At 34.5% G+C, this 23,643-nt stretch overlaps 2 protein-coding genes across 4 annotated transcripts; one reads left to right on the plus strand and one right to left on the minus strand.

The window, feature by feature from the left end:
- Positions 1-57: 57 nt before the first annotated feature.
- On the minus strand, positions 58-23,461 carry LOC123706738 (rab3 GTPase-activating protein catalytic subunit). Of its 3 annotated transcripts, none has more exons than XM_045656119.1 (4): positions 22,162-23,461; positions 21,744-21,928; positions 1,942-2,203; positions 58-1,729 (listed from the first exon to the last, which is right to left on the minus strand). In XM_045656119.1, exons 1-4 carry the CDS (start codon positions 23,410-23,412, stop codon positions 968-970), a joined length of 2,460 nt encoding a protein of 819 aa, XP_045512075.1. In that variant the 5' UTR covers positions 23,413-23,461; the 3' UTR covers positions 58-967. The 3 variants fall into 3 exon arrangements, with proteins under 3 accessions (XP_045512075.1, XP_045512074.1, XP_045512076.1); XM_045656118.1 differs by having other exon boundaries at positions 21,744-21,934; XM_045656120.1 differs by lacking the exons at positions 21,744-21,928; positions 22,162-23,461 and adding an exon at positions 2,454-2,636.
- On the plus strand, positions 2,679-21,536 carry LOC123706737 (leucine-rich repeats and immunoglobulin-like domains protein 2). The gene is made up of 5 exons (XM_045656117.1): positions 2,679-2,881; positions 17,948-18,115; positions 18,509-20,056; positions 20,126-20,666; positions 20,785-21,536. Exons 1-5 carry the CDS (start codon positions 2,879-2,881, stop codon positions 21,045-21,047), a joined length of 2,523 nt encoding a protein of 840 aa, XP_045512073.1. The 5' UTR covers positions 2,679-2,878; the 3' UTR covers positions 21,048-21,536.
- Positions 23,462-23,643: the final 182 nt, after the last annotated feature.

Below are 23,643 nucleotides of genomic sequence, written 5' to 3' on the forward strand. Positions count from 1 at the left end.
TATACCACTTACCTTATATATCGTGAAATAATAAAATATTAAAATTCCATGATTTATTTTTAACTTATAGATCTGTATAAAATTTACAACTTTTATATTACATATTGCCAACAAATTAGTAACATTTATCTTTTTGATTTATAATGATATTCTTGGATGGGAGCTTTTAGTGTCCTTCAAAATATATTTTTTTACTATATCTGCAACGTTAGGCGAACGGGTTGTTGTATGTTGTTATAATACGTTAAATTCATAAAATATTAAATAAACAAACATATTTACTTTAGTACCTTTAACGGAGTTTATTTAAATATGTTGTAAGGCATGATAGAAACAAAATGAATACAAATTCAATTTTATATTTAATTACTTGAAATGCGGCTGTAAATTTTTTTTTTCGATTATACCATACCATATTTTAGTGTTGGCCACATTTAAAAAATTCATAGATTATCTTATTTTTCTTTATCCTGATTAAAGTAGATTAGAAGATAATATTTTGATAAGTTAGTACCCACAGATAAAGATCGCGCTAATCTAAGTTAATACAATTCCTTATTAAGTCAAATAGGATAAACTTTTGAAACATTGTAAATAACAACTCTAGTTTAGAATTTCAGATAAAAAAAACTATACATTTACCTAGCGTCCTACGAAAGTACTTAAAAGGCATTGCAATAAAATACTGTTATAATCGAATAAAATTTAACCTAAACTTATTAACGGAGAACATAATAGTAAACACGTTTGAATCTATCTACGAAAATAGTATTTTCATGAAAAAAATTTAATATTCGTAATAAAAATTTAACAAATTGATTAGGCAGTCTAGTGTTCATAGCATAAGTATATTGAAAAAAAAAACGCTATTTAGATAAGCACCCTAAGGACCCCTTAACATGACCTACGACACCTGTGAAGCACTCGAGATATTATTACTATTAGAAATTGACTCAACTTCGCGAAGTTATAGACAAACAATTCGCTCAGTAAATGCCCCAATAATTGTCATCTCATTAGAGAGAGCGGCCCGCATAACCTGTGGCCCCACAGAGTCTTTAACACGCAACGTGAACTCCTTCCTTGAAGGCGCTGGAAGCAAACCTCCCATCGCATTTAAAATTCTCGTTCTACCCGCGACATCTAGTGGTTCCCCTTCAGCACTATTACCCAACACTTTACGCACACACTTGGATTTACACACTTCTAGCTCGGCCTCAAACAGATCTCGAGCAGCAATTTCGAATATCCTACGCGTGTCCAGACCGCCCACGCTGGAGTTCGTCCTTACAGCTCCTTCGGCTTGGGCCTTAGCGGCGCCCGCTCTTAGAATACCCGGTAGCAACAACTCTACCACCGCTTCTACTGTCCTGGAACGAAGGTAGTGTAAAACTTGCTCAGCTTCCCGACTTTCGTCAAACAATCTTCGTTGTCTCGCCGCAGATACTGGCCGTGCCACGCTCCATGCTTCTAGCCATGGATTTCCAGGTAATAACATACGATCGCCCAAACTACCCCCATCGTCAGGCTTCCAGTCCCTTGGAGAGTACCATCGAACGAAATCACAGAGTTCTGAACCCGGATTTGCTGCTTTAAAAGCTTCCATATCGGATAATAGCGACGCACTCATCATTCTCGCTCGTAGTTCTGAAGCTTTTGCGTCATCACCCAAACGCACCATTAGTTCCGCGTCCTCTTCTAACTGATCTTCGGTTTTCGGGGCAGGATCCTGGAATGTAAACTTTTTATTAAATATGAATTACTAAAACTTTTTATTTAATTTATTTGTTTTCTTAGTATACTTTCGAAAGTTTTGATTAACTTTCTCTTTTGCCAGAAATGTGTAAGTGTTGATATTAAATGACCGTGAAATGTATGACACGGATTTATTTATAAAATTACTTTAATAACCTGCAATCAAACAACAGCTGATATGCTTACCTGTGTACGCGGAACGTATAGAGGCGCTCCATTTTTCAACGTCGCATCTTCAAGACGACTTAACCTCCCCGCAGGTCTATTCCAGGGTTCATTTACTTGTTCATCATTATCTTCATCGTCTGTACAATCAAAAAATTCCTCTTCAGAGGAATTTCCTAAACCGGTGTTGGAATTTTCAAGCGCTCGTTTAATACAACAATTTAACAGCTGCAATTTCTGATGTAAAAGACACGTTCTGGCATTCGGTGAACCATCAGTCAATCTGTAACAAACAACATTTATTTTATAGCATGAATTTACTAGACACATTCCAATTATTAACAAGCACGCTAGCATACACGTAAAACCAACATCATTATAACTTTCACTGCGGAGGCAATTTGAAGAAATAAATATATGACCTCAAAAGATTTTGTTAAAAATACACCACAGCTTTGGGGAAATTTCTCTTTCGTATGCAAATCGTGTAATTACAAAATGAAATTTATTGCAACTGAAAGTTCAACATAAACCTGTGCATCCAGCGCCTTTTATGCACCTCAACGATTTAAAATTATCTTGTTATGGCGCGACCCAGATACGCGCCAACGCTTCTTAAACCGTTATTGAAGTGAATTACTAATTCACTGACATTCCGGGGAGATACGTTAGAAGAGTTTCTTTAAGATTCCTAGCTTCTAATCGGTCGGTGAACCGTTTGTTTACCGGAGGTGGACGAGGTATCGGGTCAGATCTTTGGTGGGGAAAGCTGTGCGTGCGCAGAGTTACCCGCAAACGGACACGGCGTGCACGTCATGGAGCTAGCAAATACATAGTACCGCTATCGAACTCGTTAAGTGATAGAATGTGCAAACAATGACAAAACGGTGATAAGTAGAAATACAGTAGTGTGTGAACACAGTGATTAATAAGTGACGATTTTCTGGAGTTCGATAAAATGGTAACTTTTTAATTATTACTTGGAGAAGACTATTTATTGATATTTTTAAGTATTAAGTATAATTTTAATTTTATAATTAAATTCAAGTATATTGCAATAATAAAAGATTTTGGTTGTTTTAAAAATTACGGTTACAGTACAGTATCAGCACAGCTTAAAGCATTAATGACATTACGCACGCAAAGTTTTTAATTGTTTCGTGGTAAAACCAGAAGCTAAATAAATATATTGAAAATTGAACATTGTAGCTTATACGCCAATGCTTAGTAACTTTTTTACTTAATTGTGCGTATTAATAATTTTATTTATTGATAAAACCAGGTTATAAACCAAACACGTATCCCAGATTTAGAGACTTTCCATGTATTGTGCAGCAATATGGAGAATTAACTATAACAATTAAAATAAATAAATAATTTAATAATAAATCAAATGATATTAATTTACCATATGGTAAGTAAAATAGCTTAACAATATGTTTTTAAATACACTATATTTAGATTATTTCCATTCTATATTAACAAATATATTAATTTATTCGGTTTGAAATATATATTTCTAAAACACAAATTTAGTCAAAAACGTTTTAAATTTCACACGTCAAGGCTGTCAACTTTAGAGCTACGGATATTTAGAAAGAACTATTTTCTAAAAAGAAATATAGGAACAAAACTTTCTTTTAGGTGGAATAGAATATATCAATCACGTCATGCATTTTGACATCTGAATATTAAAGCAAAAAGTCTATAACGTATTCTCATTGTCAAGTGTAGTTTTTTTTTGCAAATTTCACTTCCCTATAAAAGACAATGGTTCATCTAACTGTTAACAACGAATGGGCGTATAACACATTTTCAAGCTAATCATTCTAAATTAGTTCACTGTTGTCTTTTGTTTTTAAATGAGGGTAGGATAAAAAATATTTTGTATCCGACATCACTGCTCTCGTGTAAAATTCCTGCCAATATGACTACCTTATTGAATACTTTATATATATATTTTTAATAATAATAATTGCTTTATTTCTCCCATATAATACTTGCAACAAACAATAACAAAATGTTTCTTATGGAATATAAGATACAGGTATCACTTATTTCACGTCATTAAATTTAAATAGGCAGACATCCCTACTCATCGACAAAGAAGATAGAGGTGTAGGCCGAGAGGTACCCTTTTAAAATAACAAATCATCATACAAAATGACTATGGCTAACAACACTGATTTTAAAACAAATATCGCAAATTAATTCGAAGTAGCCTGTCTAAAACTACTCCTTTTATTACTTGATAATCGTTAACTTTATAGTAATTTCATAGTATACGATTACAGTTAAGAAGGTAATGGGAGAGTGGTTTACAAACTAGGTAAGAACCTGTGATATGAATAACCAGGTTTCCAAACTCCTATCTTTTAAATATATCGTAAACATTTGATAATTTTGTTTAAATTGGACCCAACAGTGAATAAAATAACATTCGTAAGCTATTTGGTTATACGTTTAAAAATAATGACCATTAGTTACCATGGTTAAAAAAAATGGTAACTATGGTAACGCGATATTTCCATGTAACTTTAAAATGCCAAATATAGCCATACAAAACTTACTTTACACTAACAAACATCTATAGAAACAATTTCCGTTCAAGGCGATTTCCGTTCATTACTATATGCGCACGCTAACGAAACCACTATTTCTTCATTAGGAACATTGACGAGTTGATACGGATACGTTAATAAAAATATTACATAAATTCGCCGTTAATTGAAGTTAATTGAGTTTTAAACAAAAACCATTTTCTTGATTAAAAAACTGACCAATTAAATATATATTTTTTTTAATTTACTTTACAATGAAAGAAACGGGTCTCATCTGAACTTGGTCAATACATAATAGAACACATATAAATGTATTTTTTTTATTATATTTAAGATAAGATTACAAATTTTATCAAATAAGTCTTCTATTTCTTGCCTGCTGTTGTCCTTTTTATTAATGAGCGTAATGTATTAATATATTTTCTCATGTAAGTGAATGTTGCAATGTTTTTAATGAGCTTACATTAAAAACTATGTAACCCAATTACGCGCGAGCACACTTTTACTTCATAACATAAAAAGCTACTTATATATCTATGATACTAATTTGAGACGAAGGAAGAAAATATAGACTTCATTTATCTTTCTCAGATGTTCACACCCACTGTAAGATTAATGGTTCATCCGGACCAATTCGTCTTTGGTGCATTTGAAGGGCTAACTAAGCTTCTAATAGGCCATGAGGATGACCTTTTACGTTTAATAAAATCTCGTCGTAAGTTAATTAAGGTTATCATTCGTTTAGCGTTTGTAAAACACCAAGCTACCAACCAATAAACATACATAATTTTACATATTAAAATTTGAATTGTTAATGTAAGAAACGTAATGCTAGGTTTTAGGAAGAAATTACTAGGAAATTGTTAAAGAAACACAGTGAGTAAATCATATTTCGTTGCCCCAACACTGGGGACTGCCCAACGCTGCGTTTTTTGTAATTAAATATACATATGTCAATGTTAGTGGGGACTTATTGGATTTGACATACGGAAGTCACACTTAGCACAAAGTCTCGACTCTAAATACCGCCCTTAGTTGTATATTATAATATAATAATATTAATATCTTACACTCGTTGTTTACATAGATAAACGTTTGCAAACTCAGCTAACCGCATCAAAATCAACATCTTTACTACAGTACTTCGTTTCCGACATCTGGACTTCAGATTTATGTATCTGTTTTGTTATCATTTGTTTTTCTAAAGTAGTTGCACAGCCGTTAGCCTGACTCGCGCAGTCTTTTTGAGTTTTAAGCATGCCGGTTTCCCCACGGATGATATGACGGAACTCGACAAATCACTTGAAAGTTATGTTTTCGAAAATCGTATAACATGTGCATGAAAGAAAGTTATTTTCTACTGATGCGCCTCTCATGAGAAGTGAAATGTGACATCATTTTAGTCATTTGCATCGGCGATTAGAAATCGATTTACATACAATAGCTAGACAGGTCCAAGCCTGGTTACGTGTGTTACGGAAATATTTGTATCTACTTGCCTCACATAAATAATGTTTATTCATAATTGATTATATAATATTGGAACGTCTTTGGAATACGCAAGAGAAATTATAATAATACAAAAAAAAATCTATTTTCGAGTACTACATAATTAGGATTACATGACATTAATACACAAGCTTTGGCGGAGTCAAGGCATTCATGCACTTGTCTCTCATCCTCGCCACCTTCTCAGCTATCCCTTTAAGTCCATCTTCCCTCCGAGGTCGGGGTCCTCACTTTTTTCTTCTACTGGGCCATTCCAAGGGTCTTTTTAATCCATCTGTCACGCAAGTGCTATACTTATTGCTGTATAGTACTCGTCATTAAATAAAATAATTATAAAAACCCGCAAGTAACAAATATCAAATTTTCGATAATTTAACGAATATATCCAAATCTAAAATAACTTTATTACGTCTGAGGTCATACAAAAATAATTTTATATTTTATTTTTATTATGTTAAAGTTGCTAATAAGATTCTTTACACAATTTTACATCATTTCAGTGAACTATTATTGCATCCTCCAAACATCTTAATATTCAAAAACTCGCTTGTCTCCGCGTTAATAGTGAAATTCTCAAAGAATGACATACCATATGTGGTATGTCAGTAGGTTACTCAGAGTTTCCCGCATTCTTTTGTTCGAAAAGACAGGTTAAAAAAATCAGTTTGAGACTACGAAATTTGTTGCGAACACTCGTACTCTTTTTTATAGTACAGGGAGACAACGGGCAGGAGGCTCACCTGATGTGTTACTATGGTCACTCAATGCCAGAGGGGTCTTAAATGCGTTGCCCGCCTTTTAAGTATGGGTATGCTCTTATCTTGAAGATCCCTCGAAGTTGAATTGATTCGGAAATACTTCAGTGGGCAGTGGGCTCCACATAATGGTGGTACGCGGCAAAAACTGCCTCAAAAACGCTCAGTAGTACAACAACGGACGTCGAGGTGATACGGGTGGAACTTCGTATTCTGCCTCGTCCGATACTGAAACTCAGCTGCAGGTATTGAAAAACAAACTCAAAATAACTTCATTCAGGAAACCAAGTTAACTTATGAACGTCAACAGAAAAGATGTTAAATTGATTCTAAATTTACATTCACTATCAGTTCGCAAGTCAAGGGCGTAGAGCGGTCAAGTAGAACTGGCAAGAAACTCTCCGCAACTCTTTTTAATCGCCAAGTTTTGAGTTATACAAATTATTTGAACTGGAGAAAATCAATCCCAAGGATTAGGATCATATATTCGTCAAATTTCTTCATTGATTATTAATCCGAACAACTGCTTTGAATTTAAATTATATTCATTAAATATTATTACTGCTTTTACTAGAACCTTTTATTAAGAAAATTAGTGTATTAGTTAAGGTGTCTAACGGCATTTTATTACAAAAAGACAAATATTGTAGGTAATTTAAAAATGTAAGTACAATTTGTCACGCACTCTTCGCTATCGAGGTCAGATGAGCGCCCGAGTGTAAAACCTGGGAAATTTTCTTTAGAATTACTCATGGCAACACTTAGAGTCTCGACTTTATATATCAGCTATGTATAACTAAGAGCAGTGTTGGCCTAGTGGCTTCAGCGTGCGTCTCTCATCCCTGAGGTCGTAGGTTCGAGCCCCGGCTGTGCACCAATGGATTTTCTTTCTATGTACGCATTTAACATTAGCTCGAACGGTGAAGGAAGACATCGTGAGGAAACCGGCTTGCCTTAAACCCAAAAAGTTTACGGCGTGCGTCAGGCACAGAAGGCTGATCACCTACTTGCCTATTAGTTTAACAAATGATCCTGAAACAGATACAGAAACCTGAGGCGAAGACCTAAAAAGGTTGTAGCGCCATTGATTTATTTATTTTATTTTATATATAACTAAATGTGCTAAGTGTATGACCCCGTATATCGAAATCGAATACATTTTTGACGTATGGAAATCGCTTAGATCGATCTTAGCCTAAGTTTTAATAATTAATTCTCGTAGAGATTTGACACGAAACATTCTCTTGTTCATCCATGATATATCCATCCATGTTATATAAGACAAAAAGGTGACCAGCCTTCTGTGCCTGACACACGCCGTCGACTTTTTGTGTCTAAGATTTCCTCGCGTTTTTCGTCACATTACGAGCGTGTGATACGCACATAGACGTAAAGACAATTGGTGCACAGCCGGGAATCGAAAGTAGTCTCTGAACTCGTCAGAGATGAGATTTGCAACCCACTAGGCCATTGCTCGAATATATTTCAGAATGCTACCATATTGTATATATATATTCCTTAGTGGCATAAACAAATGAATTGTTCACTTGTGCTGTCGTAAGAGTGAATTTCTGTTTAATGTCTTTACAATTTATTAATTCAAACAAACCTATAAACATATACAAATCACCACGTGCAAGGCTGTCTAGTCGCTAACTAGGGTTTGAGAGGTTTTTTAAAGAAAATAATATAACACATTTCATATCAAATATCGTAATCTACTTCATAATTCATTTAATAAGGTTTAAGTTAAAATTTAGTTTAAATACTGTGTTTTACTGTTTAGCCTATTTATGTTTCTTGATATGACTTACAAACTGGCTATAAAATTGTAGAACACCTGCCATATCCACCAACTCTTCTGTCTAAAGCATTGCATTATCTGTAATCGTCAGTTATAGGTTTGAATTATGTTTTATGGTTAATATATCATGAATAGTGGGGACAAATGCGAGAATTTGCTACTCCATCATTAACGCTTCAGCGCATGTTACACTTTTTACACGCATCGCTTTTACAAACAGAATGCGCGCTCATTCTACTTGTAAGATACAATTTACAATCACGTTTCCTAAGTATTTTCGGTAATTCGTACAATACGCTCTCTATAGTAAATACAGACTCTGAATGTTTCATTAACCTTTACAAGGCTTAAAGCAGCGGAGTCCTCTTCCCTTACCCTGCTGCAAAACAGAACGTCTTTTCGATATACCGATGGAATACTAACTTTTTATTAAATGCTTTATTTCTTATGTATGTTCGCCAAACAGTTGTAAAAACCTTTCAGTCGAAATTTCATAACAAAAATACCTAAACCCCTTCAATCTTTTCCAAGACTAGGAAGAGGATTTAAGCAGGTTGGTAGGGACTTTCTTGACTATATTATATTAGGCCTCATCAAAAATGTGTGTGAATATTTGGTGACATAAAATAACCATTTCGGACTTTTGGTCTTCATTTTTGTATCTGTTTCGTGATCATGTTGTTGTCTTCTCTGCCTGACAGACGCCGCCGACTAAAAAGGTTTTCTTTCGCCGTAAAAGCGAGTGCTAAATGTGCACATACAAAGTCCATTGATGCACAACAGGAATCAAACCTACGACCTCATGGATGAGAGTCACACCCTGCATTACGCAAAACATGAGACAGTAATCATGTTGTTTAGGAATATTTCTGTGATGTCATATGACTTCAGAATCGTTCGTCGATCCTGAATATTTTTTCTTACCAAATATACCAATTAAATTAAAAAACCCTCCGTCATATTAAATTTGAAATGAAGGTCATGTAACACAATATAAACCGGAAAATGTATTCAGTGTATTCGAACAACCTACTTATATACCCTAGAAACAAACTTAAACTTTGACCTTAATTGTTAACTAACACAAACTCCTACATTTACATAGTCATAACTTTTATTCAACGTACCAATTATGTTTTATTTTAGTGTAGCGACACTAACAATCTGTGCTGACAAATCACTGCGATGACGTCATAACCTAAACCCGCGCTATCGAAGAAGTTATTCCGGCCGCAAAGGATATAGAAACGACCCGAAGCCAGCTGGTGGATATCCTGGTCGAGGATCCTTCCACCATGTTGTAGGAACGCCATATTCATCTCTATGCAATTATCAAACCGTTTTCAATGCAATAAATACAAAGATAGACTAGAAAGGTATCTGCATAATTGACTCCTATTGGTCCAGGTGGATCTCTTGGAATCAAAGAGAGACTCCATAGGGATCTACGTTGGTTTGGTAAAATACTCGTTAACCCGTTCACAATCCATAATTGTCCCCGAAATCTGATTTTAATAGTGAAGAACTAAAAGCTGGCCACGTAGGCAGATAGTAAAAGTTGACTGGAATCACTGTTTCATTGGAAAACTTCACTTTATTCACTCACAGGACAATTAATTAACCAAACAACCCTAATTTTTTTCTAAAACTGTTAATTTGTGGTTGGACTAAGCCAGCACAAATTTGTATAGATCTTCGTATTTTTATCGACTGGGAATATGAAAGAAATGCAGCAGGCTCCACCGAAACCAGCAAAATTTTGTATGTAATCTCTTACATTTACTTCCCGCAGGCATTATCTTTACAATTTAGTAGAAGTCGCGTGTTTAATATGAGTTAGTCACTCCCACTCAAACGTTATTTTAAGTAAATAATATCAAATTTACGGTTCGCCCAAAACAATATGGTTATATAACTATAACAAAACTTTACACTCTTAAAAGTAACATGACACAAAAAATAAATAATACAAAGCAACAACAACAATACACATAAATAAAAGTAATTTAACAAATAACACACAAATATATAATTTATTGTCAGCACACCAAACGCGTGAACGTTGAAGACGTTGCGAAGCGCAGTTGCGTCAAACGTCAGCAACTCTTAATGTGTACGAATTTTTGGCTACTAATTTTTCTTTTCTTTTTAGTATAATTAGATTAGTATGGATATTGTGTAAGTCTTCATAATTCATATGAACAGTGAATAGTTTTATATGACGTGTTCAAGTCCATTTATACCAGAATAAGAAAACGTAGATTTGTAGTCGAGCTTCACCGCTAAGCATTACTCCTGCACGCAAAACCTTTAGGCACCTTAGTCTTAAAGCTTGTCTAGCCGCGTATTGCAAATCAATGTGGCAATAACGGAATATTTTGTAATGTAATGTACAGCAGGAATTAATAAATAACATCACGATCAGACTTGTCGATTAGCGGTTGATTAGTAAAAGGGTTGCCAACAATAAATACTGTTCAAATAACCGTAAACATCCAACAAATAGAACATATACTAACTAAATGAATTTTAAAATCATCGAATTCGACTTTGACAATGTTAATAACATAATTTCTTTGGAAAAATGGAACATAAAGTTTCGTAGGTCGAACTGATGGAGTATCCTTTATTTAAGTCAGTTAATTAATATAGTATATAGTTAATATATATAGTCATGGTGTAATTTCAATTTTCTCACCATCAGTTTAGTTTAATGAAGGATTGTCAAATGTATTCGAATTACGACTAGTAACGGTAACGAGTCGTTTTTTTAAACCCAGGCATTATTCTGATAATTACTGATAATCAAGCCAACCACTGTTTCAAATCCGCATATAACGAAATATTTGACCAGCGGAAATACCTGTTTATAACAATTATACTTTACAAAATTTGTCGTAATTAATATTTTTAAATATTAAATTAATGCTTATCCGGAGATAATTACGTTTATCCGGATCCCAATTGGTTTTTCTTTTATTACAAAATAATTACACCACAACTTTTTTTCCGGACAGGCGCGCTTCTCTAAGTTACCGACTCATTAGTTCATAATTAGCTGGCATTGGCACTCAAGACATTCTTTGAATATCCTGAAAAAACTGTACAAACTTATTATTGCGTAGTACTACAACTGACATACGATGTTACTGAACTTGATACTGCTTGCACGTCTTTAGAGTATAAATGGAGTCCAAATTTGTTAAATATTTATGGCATGCACCCGAGGAATTACGATACAAAATTAGTATCTTCTTCTAAACGTTTGACAGAAAGACATCAATAAGTACTTATGTAATAGAAATTTATTCAAAATGCAAATAGCCGTCAGCTATAAACAAAACAAATTGATTTTCCTTTCTAAATTACGTAAATATTTCAGCCTTTTTGTATACATTATGTATTCCATCTTTGGCTATATCTTTAGTATAATTGTTTTATATTATATATAATTTAAGTTAGTTGCAGGAGCAAAAAATAAAGGGGCCAATTTTGATGACTAGGACTGTTCCCTCATTTAAAGGATCATCGCAATTTTTAGGAACATAAAAACAACATGCTTCGAAGCCTAAACAAACTCTCAAATATCAAATTCCAACAATATCACAAATATAAGCTTTTTTTAATAAGTCCGTTGATAAAGCTGAGAAGATATTTTCCAAATTAATTATCTTAATAAAAAGAAAGTTATAATTAACATTAGAAACATTGAAACAGATAAGCACATTTCACTTTCTATATTATACAAGATTTTTTAATTAATTTAAACATAAGATTAATTTTTATACAAGTCTTAATGTTGGTCTTAATGTTGGTAATCACCATAGAAAAGTACTAAGCTATTGATTGTGGAATGTGGCTGCGCTTGCGTCGCTTGTCGCTTCGTTTACGTTCTGTCATTTTTTTTTAATAAAACCGACTCCAAAATACACCAGAGCAATTCTATCGACCTATTCAACGCAATTTCTGACCCCATCCAGATCCAACAGAAACTTGAACATACACATACAACGAAGTTTCATACAACCTTTAAGAGTACACTTTAGTCCTCTTAGCGGTTGGATTTCCAAAAAATATCTCTTAGTAGGCTCCATAAGCACTGAATAAGACATAAATCAAAGTAACATAATTCGAAAGCCAAGTCTAAAACATTTTAATTTTGATACAACATGCATTTTCGTCACAATGCTTTCCTTTAAAACCGAGCAAGTTTTTCTTCAGCATAAAGAGAAACATATATATATATATATATATATAACTGAATCCCTATTTCCTTTGGTCACGACATTACGCGTAAACGGCTGTATCGATTTTGGTAATTCTCTTTTTTGTTGTGTTTGTTATTGTCAGGCGAAGGTTCTTATGAAAGAAAATAGCGCCGAAAATTAGAAAATTTAAGAATACTTAACCACCATATTAAATAATCAATACTTTTACGATACCAAATTTTATTTTCAGTGCATAGTGTTTTTACAATTAAAACGATTTTCATGTAACCTTATGGTGTTTGACATAACAATGGCAGATTGCGTGCTGCAAATTTCGAAGAGGATGTAAAAAAATTGAATATGATTTTAAACAAATGCTCCGATCGGAGATTTCATATTGATAAAATACATATACTACAGTCAGTAATTGTTTGTGGCATTAATCTTGAAAATCCATGGTTTACATATGGCTAGTTATATGTCGCCTGTTCTCGTGTCGGAATACCAACAAAACTAATTATATACTCGCCAGAAAAACAAACAAAGAATGTTGTATATCATAAAGCATCTTTAGTTAGTTATACAAATTCGAAATAAATATTCATACTTAAGACAGGACGTCTATTGGGACCGCTAGTGTAAAAATAAAATAGATGTTGCAACGTCCATACGCGTCAGCGCCCCCTAACGGGATAAATTCACGGTTAGAAATCGCTACTGCTGACAATCCAGAACAAATCACGGATATTTCTTAAATTCCTCACGCCTTACTACCGTAATCTTGTAATGTCTTTGGACCGTTCTTTGAACCCTGCAATATATTGGGAATAAGGTTTTAACTTCCGCGTGATTATAACTTATTCATTTTGATATGAAAAACATATGATATACTTATTTATATATAGTGATTAATAATGTATGTAGAAAACCCTAGTTCCTTGCATGAATATATTTTCTAATATACAGCATAGATATGCACAAAATGTATAGATATTTTCACGTACTAATCCATATAAACATGAAATCCTTTGTTGAAAGTCGTATTGTGGCTTTAATCAAGATCGACAAAGAAAATACAACGCAAATCGTATTGTTTAGCGATACGATAAAATCTATTCGAGTCACGTTGTCATCAACGTAAACTACAGCTACAGTTTAGTGTTCCCATTCATATGAACTTTTACGACCTTTTTTATTTATTATCTGTAGCTTTTAATTTAAACAGTATGAAGACTGATAGGTCTGATACCAATGCGGAGGAGACCTTCGCGTGTTTTATTTATGACTTTTTTTTGGGCCAGCTGTGAAGGCAGGTTTATAATTTATGCCAAAGCCCAGAAATCTCCCAGTAATCTCGTTAATTTTAATAATATTCATAAATTTAATCTATATACCACTTACATTATTTAAAATGATTGATAATAATAAGAAAGTAAAAACAACGTCAATACTATAAATTCTATATAATTCATATTCCTAAAATAACATTTCGTTATAGATACTAATCTTTTGTTAATTACTAAATGATATATAAAGGTTAAAATTGGGGTCAGAAAGTTTTTAGCCCGTCCAAGCGTAACAATCGGCGACGGACGTCACGCAGACGCGTGATAAAACCGATCATCATCCCCCGTTTGGTCCTGGGAAAGGATAAAATTTCTGAATGCTATTCAAGCTTTATCAAGTAAGATAAGTACAACGCTACTGCGATTTATTGTACAGCCAGCACCATCTCTCGGCGTGAAATCGAACTACTTTTTATAACGTGTTGTGATAAACTTTAACGCGGCGTGAGTTTCAGATAGTTCATATTTCATTTACGATGGACGGAGAAAACTATACATCGGAACTGAAAACTAAAGGAGCATTCCTACATAATTAGGAAAGGAAGGACTCCTATTTTTGAAGTCGATTAATAGCAAAACAACTATATTAATTTGTATCTTAATTGTAAAACATATAGAGAATAAAATATTTGAATTGAAGAGCTTTTGGATTTCTATGAAAATGCGTAATTTTCGAACGTTATTATACTGTCCCAACGAACAACTGTTCGTCCTTTATTTCCAAAAGTTGTCTATAGTTCTTGTCATGCAAAAATATACACAAATAATTAATTATAACCAGTAAAAGACAACAGAATTATTTTCTAAAAATATCTAAAGATGATGACAGTCCGTGATAAAAGGAATCAATTAAAAGTTATAAGCCGATTTCGCAAGAAGATCTCTTAGAAGAAACGTGACTCAAAGCTTCGAAAACATTGAAAATTAAAAGAAAAATCTAATTTGAAATAATATATTGTTTGTTAAATTGTGACTACTTCACCCGAACTGTGCTGTATACACGACATAAGCAGCGTTTAATAGCTTCAATGTACTTGAAATCTCAACGTTGAAGGCCTTGAGAGTTTAGCACTCGCTCGTACGGTGAAGGAAAACATCATGAGGAATCTGGCATGCTTAAGACGCAAAAAGTCGGCGTCTGTCTGGCATTACTTGCTTATTAGAAAAAATCATGACGAGACAGAAATCTAAGGCCAAGACCAAGGGTTGTAGCGTCACTGGTTTTGTTTAATAGGACCGAATATTATCCATATTTATTAGTTAAATATAAGTACTGACATTAAATTGTTTCTATTTGTGCATTCTTGGGTTTTAATAGTAAAAGTGAAATCAATTTAAGTTATATTAGCTCATAAACCATAAAATTAATAAGATTTTCATTTTCATTAAAGTTAGAAGGTTTTAAGTTGATATGAAATTACTGCTTATCGATTTCACTTCACAAACATTCGTTACTTTAATGTCAACAACACGCGGTTTATAAAACACGTATTAAACAATCATGTGTATTTTCTGAAACTCTGAAAAGTTATACAATTTGACTACGGAATTATGCAAATAGAGGTCCAGCAACTTCACACACTTTTCTAAGAATTAGGGTAAGATTCACGAATATGTGTATAAGTAACGACAAATATTCCAACATAAGCGCTAGGTATTGACGCGTTCTAGAATCTAAAGCTCATAGCATCATCAGAATTAACGCCACTAGATGATTAAAATTTCAAACGTTTCCAAGACTCACGTATAATGTGCTATTGAGAAGAAAATCTTAACACAAACTGGTTTGAAACCAAAGGCCACGCGAAAGTGATTCGATCACCTAAACATCTTGTCGACTTGCGTTTACCGTTAACAGCGAAATGCTAACTCGTCGAAATAGGCCAGTGTTACGGTCACAAGCAGTTATACTATGAGGCCAAAGAAATGTATAATGTAGTAATTAAACTTTCACATTAATTATGTTAAACAATTGGTAATTACTACCAAATAATATACATAAGAAGCCGCTAGAAGTTATGATGAGATATTCCCGCCCTTATTTTTTCGATTTAAATAATGATAATAATGTCTTTAATATAATTTGTAATAATAAGTTCCTGAACTGGCTTCTAATAGAAATAAGAGAGTGGTGGAGAGTGGAAAATAATACGTTTAAACAATACAAAATAAATATTTTAAGACTGATGACCGACTGTGCACCAACAGACCTTCTGTATATTTGCGCATCTAGTACTTACTTGTATGGTTAAGCAAAACATTGTAAGGTAATTTTCAAATCCGAAAATCCAAACTGATCACCTTCTTGCCTTTGAAATAAAAATGATCAAAGAAACTGAGGACAAGACCAACATAAGATTGTAGCGCCATTGCATTAATTATTATTATATAAGTTTTCTCAATTTTTATAATAACGTCTCACTTAAAATTAATAAATTAGTTCTAACCAGGAATGTTCCTATTAACAAACTTTAACTAGATACAGAATGAAACTTATTGTTTTACTATCGATTTCTTTTTGCACGTAAAAAACCAGAAGCCACAATGTACATAAAAAACAAACATATTTTATATTGTTCGTTAAAATTTCTTTAATTGACGCCATTATATAAAATAGTACTAAATTGTTCATATGGTCCGTTGAGCACCCGACACGTACGTATATTTACCCAACATTACGGTGAGGGAAAGCCAGTTTTCCGGGCTGCTTAACCTACGATACACTTCTCTCCAACGGTCTATGCATCGCTTGATTACAGCTCATTATATGCACCATACAATGCATTATTACACTAGACGTCTGAGCAGAATTGTGATAAGAAGTACCCATGGTTACGGAAGTTAAGTGAAAGCAAATATTAAAAAAGGATAATACGATTAGAAAGTAGACTCACCAATGAAACTGATTAATAAAATCAAACACCTGGACCAAGTGAATCATCAATCAAGAACTAGTGGTTTTCTTTTTATAAAATAACAGTCTTAAAACAGGTATTTTTAAATGGGATATAAAAATATTCAGAAGAACAATGTTTTATTAAGAAAATAAGGTATTGTTACGAAGACGGGTCGACTACAGTGTTTCTAGGTTTTTCCACTACTTAGAGAACTTTTCAGCAGGCTGTTATATGATTTCTGACCGTTTCAGGAGAGGGTCAATCACATATTAGAAAATTGTAATTTCCATAATGTTACCCTAGTTTTCAGGAAGCTGAAACCTTTTTTCAGTCAGTTTCAGAACATGTGTAGTTGATTGGTGCAGTTTTCAGGCGTTATACCCCTTTGATGAAGGAATATTGTAGACCGAACTTTCTAGGTGTGAGACAAGGACGAAATGATACGAGAGAGAGAGAGAGAAGATCAGAACTTTCTCGAAACTAGACGAGCACTCTAGAACGCCGTACGACAAGGACGGAGCAACGTGCGAAAGAGACAAAGAGTGCGGACGTTCTAGAATTGTGCAATCGCTACTCAGTAGCAAGCCCGCCTAGAAAGTTCTCGAATATTGTTTAGAATTATTCCCAGGGATATATAAGCGAGCCGAAACGCGACTAGTCCTTTAGTTTGGAATGCGATAACAAGAGAGAAACACCGAAGCGATAAAGTGAATACAAGTGATAAAGTACTGTGTGAAGTGTGCATAAGTGAAGTAATTAGTGACTGTGTTTTTGTGTGTTATTAGTGCATCTCTGCAATTAATTTGTGCCCATAAATTTCTCATTGATTTACCAAGAAATAAACCCTTGAATAAATCTACGGCATTTCCTATCCGATCCCCTAGCTCGTAACAGTATTAAGAATTCAACGAAATCAAATGCTTAATAGTTCCTTTCCTTGCTTTCAGGAAAGACGCATTAGCCAGCGTATTAAAGTATGGACAGTAACGGTGCTGTTGGTCACACTTGGTGCACGAGGGCAAGGACAGTGCCCGTGGAAGGAAACGCCAGCCTTGCAGGACACATGCGTATGCGCTTACAACTTAGCGAGACAACTGTCAGTGCAGTGTGATCAGGTAAATTTTATCTTCATTTATTAAATACTGAACTCTGCCAATCTAGGAGCCAAAATTCGTTGCCGGCTCATGTACTTGGTTTTTTTTAGTAAGTAAGCGTGAATAATCTTCGGTAAACTAAACTTTTTAATTTTTCAATTTAATTTATTGCGCCGTAAGCCACGCCAATACAATTGACTTGTCTACACGAACTTTATTTTATTTCGTAATTATGACTTTTCTAGTTTCTCTTTTTTTACAGCTCTATAACCACCTCATCGTCAAACTTTAAATTGTAAAATTACTTGTATTATTAACGTGACAACTTGCTTATTGTAACAATTAGGTACCTTGAGATATTTCCAGAATTAATGTTTCTTTAAGCCCTGGTTAATTTGTTTTCTTTACTTTCAGGTGGATTTTCCAGCTCTACTGTTCGCTTTAAACTCCAGCGCACGTAAAATCACTATAGACCTACTTTATATTAATAATTCCACTGTTACCGAACTAACGGACGATTTGTTTATTAATCTCGCAATACATAATTTACAAATATCTAGTTGTAAAATCAAGAGAATTGGAGAAAATGCTTTCAGAGGGCAGGGCCAATTTCTGAAAAACCTCAATCTTCAGGATAACGAACTTACAGAGGTCCCAACAAAAGCTTTCGGAATATTGAAAAGTCTTTCACTTCTGGACATATCAAAGAATAGAATAACCTACATTAAAGATAACGCTTTCTTTACACTTCAAGAATTGACTACATTAAAAGTTTCAGACAATAATGTGACATTAGCGCCCTACGCTTTAGCTGGAATCGAAACATCACTGAAAAATCTTAATCTAAAAGGCACTAGACAAAAATCAGTACCAGAATGTATTCGGGGTCTTAAGAATTTGGCGTTCCTTGATCTTTCCCAGAATGGAATCCGAGAATTGCCCGGTCCTGATGGAATTAAGAGCTTTGAGGGTCTAGAATCTTTAACGGCATTAAATCTTGAGAGAAACTTGTTAGTTAACTTAAGAAAGGACGCATTTTTTGGTATAAAAAACACGTTAAGCTCTCTCAGTCTTCTAAACAATCTGTTGCCGGAGTTTCCTACTGAAGCCATAGCAACTTTGACTGAGTTACGAGTTTTAGATATCGGTTTCAACCTATTAAACAAGTTGCCAACAAATGCATTTTTAATGAATCCATTAATAACTTTATTGGCTCTAGACGGTAACCCACTTCCGACTGTCCCAGAAAAGGCTTTATCTCATCTGAATCATACGTTACGAGGTCTCAGTCTAGGTGGGCGCTTTTTAAATTGTGACTGTCGTCTTAGATGGATAATCGAATGGATTCGTAACGGCGAACTTCAGGTTACATCTCGCGAAAGAAATCCTCAATTTTGCGGCTATCCTTCACACTTTCGTGAACGCGGATTTTATAGCTTTGAACCAAATGAACTTATTTGCGATCAAGATACGGTGTCATTCATGGAATCACAACCAACAACTACAAAAAAGGTTGCAGAACTCCGTACGACAACGTCAACAACAACCACGTCAACTACGACGCAATCAACAAGTACTATACCGATAAGCTCAACAACTGTTAGTTACATCAAAAACGAGACGTCTAGCCTACCAACAACACCAAGCACAACCACTACTAAAACTACGTCAATACCATCATTAAGAACTGCGGCACCATCCTGGCGCCACGCTCCCAATCAAAGACCACCATTAATAATGAATTTTTCACAACAGAAAACAAAAATAGACGATTCAAATGAAGTTATTGTTAAGAATGCATACAGGCAGGATAACTCTGTAATTATTCAGTGGGATTCTGATGTAGCCAATATTTTGGGATTCCGCGTTGTATATAGATTATTTGGAGACAAAAGTTTTAAGCAAGGACCACCACTAGAAGCGAGCGAAAGGGAATTTAAAATTAAAAATGTTCCATCGCAGGTACTTGTTACTTATTCCGAAAAATTACCAAAAATGTTACAGAGGCTAAATTTTTTATCTATTTTACAGGAATGTATCGTCGTTTGCGTCATTTCCTTGGAGGAAGTACACGTCAGTCCAGAGACGGTACCATATTCGCAATGCAGAGAAGTTCGCACAGTGTCCGCTGCAGCAACCAATATGGACAAAATTACTATAGCAGCGAGTGCTGCTATATGCGGGACTATCGTAGTAGCAGTTCTTATTTTCGCGGCTGCATCACGTAGAAGATCGAGAACAATTCATCGCCTACACACTCAGCCACCAGAGAAAATGCCGAATCCATGCTGTGGGGGTCTTACCGGTACACCAAGTCCTAATGGTCCACTATCTTCATTGACAACAATTGGGGCGTTTGGAAAACAGCGTGAGTGGGACCAAGTATCGGCTTATAGTGCACGATCTATTCCGCGTGCACGCTCTTTCACTGAACCAGCTGTTCCAGAGCCTTTACAAGGCCGACCAGGACGGGCGCGGTCACTGGCAGATGGTCAATCACAACATAGTTATTCACAGTCTGCCCGCTACGGCCCGCCTGGATATCCTGGAAGCATGTTAGGATCGAGAACCGGTAAGACTATATTTTCCTATCGTTTCCTGCTTTGTCTTTCATAATAAATACAAATTGTATAGACTATTGCATTAATAATGCATCAAAGTACTTTTTCATGACAGCTACTTGTTTACAGATCTTCGGCAGTCTCGCCAGTCGTTAGGAGCGGCGTCAGAAAGAGCATCACGTCTGTCACTAAGCGGCGCTGCTGGCGGGGCTACGAGTGGCACGGCTGGGTCTAGAAGGAGACCTAGATCGCGATCACGACCAGCCAGCCGATATAGCGTTGGTTCTCTCGGCTTAGGCTACTGTGATACTTCTGACAACTGGACCGATCATGACATGGACATTTATATGGCACGAAATCCTACAACGCGGGGCGGCCTCGTACCATTATAGCGAACGAATAGCACGGCGTTGGGAGATATAGAGCGGTATGACAACTATATACCGCCAAGAAGAGCCTGCAAATCCCGATGCAAGCACGAAGCACATATTCGCCCACGCCGCCGCACTCACTGTCACACCTGCGAGGCTCATGATCAGGAATCAAGTGAAGATTTAACATGGGATGCATTTAAGTGTCGGAATAAGTGAGAAAAGGGACTAGTTTGAGGTGTATCAGTTTCAATCGGTTCAACTTGTACATATTATACATTGAGTACTTATTAAATATTAAACACATATAATTGCTGCAAAAGAAATAGGATTTATGTGTAATTAAAGTTATTAATACTTTTACTGCATAGCTAAGGACTGTTGTAGATATGTTGTTGTTTGTCATGTGAAAATTATAGAATATTTTATTATAAGATAATTAAAATGTATATATAGTGTTATTTTTATAACATCTAGAAGCAGATCCAAAATGGTGCTATATATAAGAAATCTGTTAATAATTATTGAGTTTATAATTGTAAATAAATTCTTTACTTTGGACTTTTTGCTATAATTTAACATTGTACTTATTAATCCCACTAATAACATAAAAGCTCTTATTGAACAATCATAATGCTAAAGAATAATTTGTTTATTATAACATGATATATGAATAATATTATAGATATAGTACATAGTTTAGAATTAGCTACTTACCCCAGAATAAGTATTCTATGCTCCCATCTATATTGCAGTTCTTGGGTAAACTCATACCATAAATGGGCAAGATAAGGCAGTCCTCCAGCTGATATTAGACTCGCTGCTGTTACAGACAGTCTCCAAACCAAGCCATCTACAGGACTTGCTTTTACATAACTACAGAGCCTTGTCTCACCGTTTTCCTGAAGCCAAATTAGAATCAAAATATTATTTTTATGTTAAAATTAATTTGTTAAATGTAGTTAACTTTTTTACTCAATTTAATTAAACTACTTACTTAAAAAATATGTCAGATAGTCAACTTAATTTTAAATAATATTATATAGAAAAAATAAGCTAATTCACAGTATAATCTGTTTTCCATATATATATATATGACATAACTAATAGGATTAAGATTTGATGAAAAACTTACATGTTTGTTCTCAACTTCCAATTGATCAGGATAGGGATATGAATTACTGGCCACTGCATCCGGAAACACATAATACAACATAGTCATCAACAAATCATCTGCTATAGGACCTTTAAACTCTCCAACTGAAGTGTTTTGTCTCATTGCTGCTTTAACCAGTTTTGATATTGTGATGGGAGCTTCAGTTATTTTGTGCAATGGATTTACTATGCCTAAGCTTTTACTCAAACCTAGTACATCCATGATCAACTGGTTGTTTTCTAGTAATTGCATAACCCTTTCTATCGTGTCTGATAACTGACCTCGAATATTATTATGAATTTTTATTGTTATAGTCCAAGTTGGCGCCATTAAAGGGTCAATGTCAGAAAAGGTAGACGAATCAACTATGGCACTCTCTCTAAACTGTGGCCATATAGCATTAAGAAGAGCACTCTGAATAGGACTACTTTCCAAGCCAAATGGAATGTCTATCAGTTTCTTAACATCAAATCCATCAATTGACAAAAATTCATTTGATAATAATCTTTGTCTCCATGCAAAAGTATCAGAATATTTTAGTTCATATGAGAATTTTACTGAAATAACAACAGCATCCAGTGGTATAGGAGAAGAGATTTTTGACTTAAACAGACCAACAAGACCACTAAGGTGAGAGCACTGGTTAGAAATTCGTTCTAAGTGAATTGTGTCAAAGAATACTTTAAAATCAGTGTCTTCATAAATACCTAAGTATGTATGCTGCCAATGGTCTCTTATTTTAACGAAAAAGGGCACACCACAGTCAACATTCGTAAAAGCAATATTTACAGAACTCATAACTAACTTAATAACACTTCCTTCTACAAGAGGCGATCGAGGACAGAGCATTAGATATCGTTTTAGGCCAAACCAATTTGAAACAGGAAAGGCACTTCCATCGGTGTCATCCATAAACTTTGTTGTGGAACCCCATAAACCGTTTTGTATATCTTTTAGTATGCTATGATCATCGGTATTATCAGTCTCTTCACAGCCTTTTAGAGGTTCTAAAGCATGATAAGTCAATCTAAAATCTAAGCCATGTAGTTTAATATCTTCCGTCTTAGTTAACCATTTCTTTGTGTAGTCGCTAAACTGTTTCGCAAGTTTTGATGTAGGTAAATGCCACTCCTGCATTACTTCCTCTAGTCTAGCTATAAACACTTCCCATTCCGATGCAGTTGTAAAATCTTGGTGATAAATATCATATTCGTCTATTTCCTCATTCATTTTAATGTTAAAATTAATTATTTGTATTTTGTAAACTGAAATAGGCAGCTGTTCATGACAGTGACAGATGAAATATGTGCCACTGCCATATGTTAATTATCAAATGTCACCTATTAAAGAAATAATACTTTTAAAGTCATATAATTTTTACTTGAAACTGGCATAAAGTTGAAGCTATTGCCATTATATAAAAAAAGAAAAAAACATATAATTCACAGTTTCGCTAACATT

Source organism: Pieris brassicae, chromosome 3 (genome assembly GCF_905147105.1).
Source record: "Pieris brassicae chromosome 3, ilPieBrab1.1, whole genome shotgun sequence".
Classification (NCBI taxonomy): domain Eukaryota; kingdom Metazoa; phylum Arthropoda; class Insecta; order Lepidoptera; family Pieridae; genus Pieris; species Pieris brassicae.